This window comes from Pediculus humanus, genomic scaffold, assembly GCF_000006295.1.
Source record: "Pediculus humanus corporis 1103172107613 genomic scaffold, whole genome shotgun sequence".
Classification (NCBI taxonomy): domain Eukaryota; kingdom Metazoa; phylum Arthropoda; class Insecta; order Psocodea; family Pediculidae; genus Pediculus; species Pediculus humanus.
This window is the reverse complement of record NW_002987227.1, coordinates 317550-321990: the sequence shown is the minus strand read 5'-3', so window position 1 is coordinate 321990 and position 4441 is coordinate 317550. Positions and strand designations below refer to the sequence as shown.

The 4441-nt window shown below is 21.6% G+C and overlaps 1 protein-coding gene across 1 annotated transcript; it reads left to right on the top strand.

Moving 5' to 3' along the window:
* Nucleotides 1–622: 622 nt before the first annotated feature.
* Nucleotides 623–2957, top strand: Phum_PHUM244280 (uncharacterized protein; the record flags this gene model as incomplete). Its single annotated transcript, XM_002426206.1, has 2 exons — nucleotides 623–2228; nucleotides 2785–2957. The coding sequence occupies 2 exons, from the start codon at nucleotides 623–625 to the stop codon at nucleotides 2955–2957; spliced, it is 1779 nt and encodes a 592-aa protein (XP_002426251.1).
* Between the last annotated feature and the right edge of the window lie 1484 nt (nucleotides 2958–4441).

The window sequence follows — 4441 nt, the reverse complement described above, 5'->3', positions numbered from 1 at the left end:
TTAATTATTTATTAATTTTTGTTATTAAAAAAATAAATTCCTCAAAATTTTTATTTTTATTACTTTTCTATAAAAAAAAAAAGTATTCTCTAATTTAAAAAAATTTCTACTTTAAATTCTAGAACGGCAACAAAAAAAACCATTAATTATAGTAAATAGTAAATATTTTTTTAATGATTTTTTAAAAAAATCATTTACGCGAACCATTTAATTAATTATTATTATTATTATTTATTTGAACGCGCATTTTTTTATTTCTCACGGATTTGGCCAGGTAATAATAATAATAATGTTAATAATTTATTTTTTTAATTTACAAAAAAAAAAAAACACTAAAACGATTTTTTATTTTTATGAAACTCCAAAAAAAACCCGTGTAAGATATTAATTATTATTATTATTATTATTAATTACTGAAAATGTCGCCTTTTGAAAAACAAAATAATAATAATAATAATAATAGTCATAACTTTCTAGAAAGAATTTTACTTTCTTTATAAATAAATTAATTTTTTTTTATCTAAATAATTTAAATAATTTTTTTTTTGGTTTTCTTTATGTTTATCTTATAACTTTATTATTATTATTATTATTTTTATTTTTAGATTAAAATTACAATGATATGATAGATGAAGATCTTACCTATAATTCCACGGTGGAAAAGTATGAATCATCATCGAATTGTGGTAAAACACCAAAGGAAACAGGTATTATTTGTTTACCGTGTTCACAAGTGAAAAGACCTTCTTCATGGGATGACAGCGACGATGATGATGATGATGATGATGATGTTGATGATTTTACTACATTGCCATCGAAATTTACCTATAATAAAAACCAATCGGATTATTATATTCCACATATAAAAAGTTTTAATACTCATGAAAATATAACAGAATTTAAAAACAGTGAAATTGTCATAAATAAAAAAAACAGTTTGAGTGACAGATCGAATAATGATAATAATAATAAAATAAATGAAATTAATAGGAGGCAAAATCCAGCAAGGATTAGAAGAAGAAATAAATGTTTAAACGATGGAGGATCCCCAACATTCGGTGAAGGAATTAAAACTAGAGATTTTTATAATTTCAAACCCGATAGAGAACCTCATGGAAATAGTTATGAAAATTATAGTAATTCGAATAAAACTAAAATTTATGATTCGTATAACGAAAACGTTGATGTATCACCCGTAAAATTACAATCGGAAAAAAATAAATATTTAATAAATAATAATTTATTTTTTGAAAAAACAAATAAAATAAAAAACGGGACACGTTACGACGATGACGATGATGATGACGTGGCACGAGTGAATTTTGACAATAACGAGAAGGAAATGTTTATGAAAACAGAATATTTAAAAAATCCGACATTTTCATTTGATTATAATAACGATTTAAATCGTTTTAAAAAATTTAAAAAACTTCCTAAAATTATAGAAAATGACGAAATAAAAAAAAAAAATGATGATTTACGTGAAAAAATAAGTTATGATGATTTAATACCCAATATTCGATACGGAATTAGTGGTGATGATTCTAATTTAAAATCGTTTAAAGATGGAAAATTTAAAAATTTCGATGATAAAAATGGTGGTAGCAAATCCGAAAGATGCTCTTACGTAACACGTGAACAACCAATTACATATTTAACACCAAAGAATGTCAAGACTGATATTAATTTCGATGAACAATTTAATTATAATAATAATAAAAAAAAATGTCAAACGGAATTTAAATCTCAAGAATATCCAATAAAAGTACAAAGTTTAACAAACGATAATAAAACAACGGAAGATGATATTCGTGAAAATCTAACAATAGATTTAAAAAGCTTAACATCGGAAGAATCGAGCAGCCCGATAAAAAGTAAAACGGATTCATTCGAAATGGATGAATTTCAATATTTAAACATGCAAAGCTCGAATGATTATTTGCCACAAAGTCCCCCCCAATTAGAAATTAAAGAAGAAAATTATTTGAAAAATTTTAAAGGAAAAGTCGACGAGGATGATGACGATGATGGCGACTACGACGACTACGTGGACGAAGATGACAAAAATTATTCGATATCTGAAAGAAATTATAACGATATTATTAAAAATAAAAAAAATATATTTTCCGGAAGTACATTAACACCAAAGGAAAATGATAAGAAAATTTTTTTTAAATACGATAAAAATAAAAGTGAAATTATAGGAAATAGATCATCAATGTGGAAAAGTAACTCGGAATATTTTAATAAATTTAATTCTCGTCATGATTTAATAAAATCATCGGAAAAAATAAAATTTAACGTTAATAATAATAATAATAATTATAATAATATTCCTACATTTGAAAATATTAATTTTAAACCGAATGTAAAAAAATCTCCCGATTTCAAATTAAACGAAGAAAAAAAAAATTTTATTCATTATGATGAGGAAAATTCATCATTTGATTTAATTTCGTCATTAATGGGTAACCAAAAAAAAAAAAAAAGAAAAACAAAAGAAATTTTTTTTTTTTAAAGAAACTTTTCCGTTTATAAAAGTGAAAATTTTTTTTTTTTTTTTTTTAGAATCTCCAAAAAATTCGCGACGAGATTTTTTATCACCGAATCAATGGCGTAATGAAAAAAATTATTGTTTAAATTATGTCGTTGATAAAAACAGGTACAAAACTTCAGGTAATGTAATCGGTTTGTGCAATACAATAATAATAATAATAGTAATCAATAGTAAACAACAAATCGTTTAAAATGATTAATATAAACAAAAAAATATTTTTTCAGAAGAAATTTCTAATGGTGATAATAATCATTATAATGAAAATGGAAAATTTTATAAAAAAAACGTACAACGTGATGATGATAACGTATCATCAAATGAAAATTTTATTCATATTCCTCATATTGATGATTTTGGTGAGATAATAATAATAAAATTTTCTATTTTAACATATACCTAAATTTTTTTTTTTTTTTTTTTTTTTTAAAGGTAAAATTTTAAATCCTGAATTTGTAACGACGACGAAAAGTAAGAAAATAAAAAATTTAAATTCCCGATCGGGGGACGTAAATAATTGTGATGATAACGTAAATATTTCAAATAAAAAAAATGATAACGAATTTGATGATAACGCAACGCACGTGTTTAATTCAAGAAGTGAAAATAAATTAACAAAAACAATAATCACTCATAAAATTGAAAAAAGGAAAAATTTTATAAGAACGACGTCAAAAAGTTTAGAATACTTATCGGAAACGAATAAATTTTCCGATAAAGTTCAAAGGTTAACAAAATCATTGACAAATTTATACTCGTACGGAAAACCGTTAAATAATATAAATAGTGGTAAAAAAAATAAAAAATTATCTAAAAAAACAAAATTAAATACAATGACAACAACAAGAACAACAACAGCAGCGGATAAAGATAAATACATAGCAAATATAATTATTTTTTTGCTAACTACGAAAAAAACTAATAAAAATAATTACAATAGTAATTTTAATAATAATGATAATAATAAAAATGATGATAAATGTTGGCTTTTAATAAAGACAGGAAAACAAAAAGGTGATTTTTTTAATTTGATAAAAAATAAAAATAAAAATAAAAATATTTTTGTTTTTCAATTATCGGGGGATTCCCGAAAAACCCCATACAGTGACGATGAATCATTAACAGTTTTAAATTTAAATAATAATACAAATTGTTTTCAAAATTTTTATAAAAGATTATTGGGGGTTTTTTGTGTGTCATCTGTATCACCAGCATCTATTTCAAAATAAAAAATTTCTTTTTTTTTTTTTAAACAATATTATTAATTACTAAATGTATTTATTTACAATTATTTTATTAATAATTAAAAAAAAAAAAAAAAAACTTGATTGTTTACTTTTTTTGGACAATTTGTCCTCGCCCAATAAATTTTACTATTATTATTATTATTAATAAGACAAATAAAATTTTTTTTCTGTGTGTATTTAAAAAAATATTTTTCAAATTTTAATTATGTATCAATTTAATTATAATTTTAAGGGGAAATTATTAATTAAAAACAATTTTTTGTAAACATAAAAAATGATCCAAAGGATATTTTTATATATATATATATATATAATCCAAAAAAAAAAAAAATTCTGGCCAATAATAAACACTAAAAACAACAGAAAATTTTTTTTTTTTTTATTAAATTCATTTAATTCTAATAATCGTTTTTTTTTTTTTTTTAAACTCAAAAATTACAAATATTTTTTTTATTTTTTACCACAATCACAAATTGTCAAAACTAAAATTTTATTATTATTATTATTATTATTATTATACAGAACACGATTTCTAAATTCATCAATTTAAGAAAAAAAATTATTATTTGATTGGAATTTTTTTATAAAGATAATAATAATTAATTATTAAGGAAATAAATCATCATCATCATCATCATCG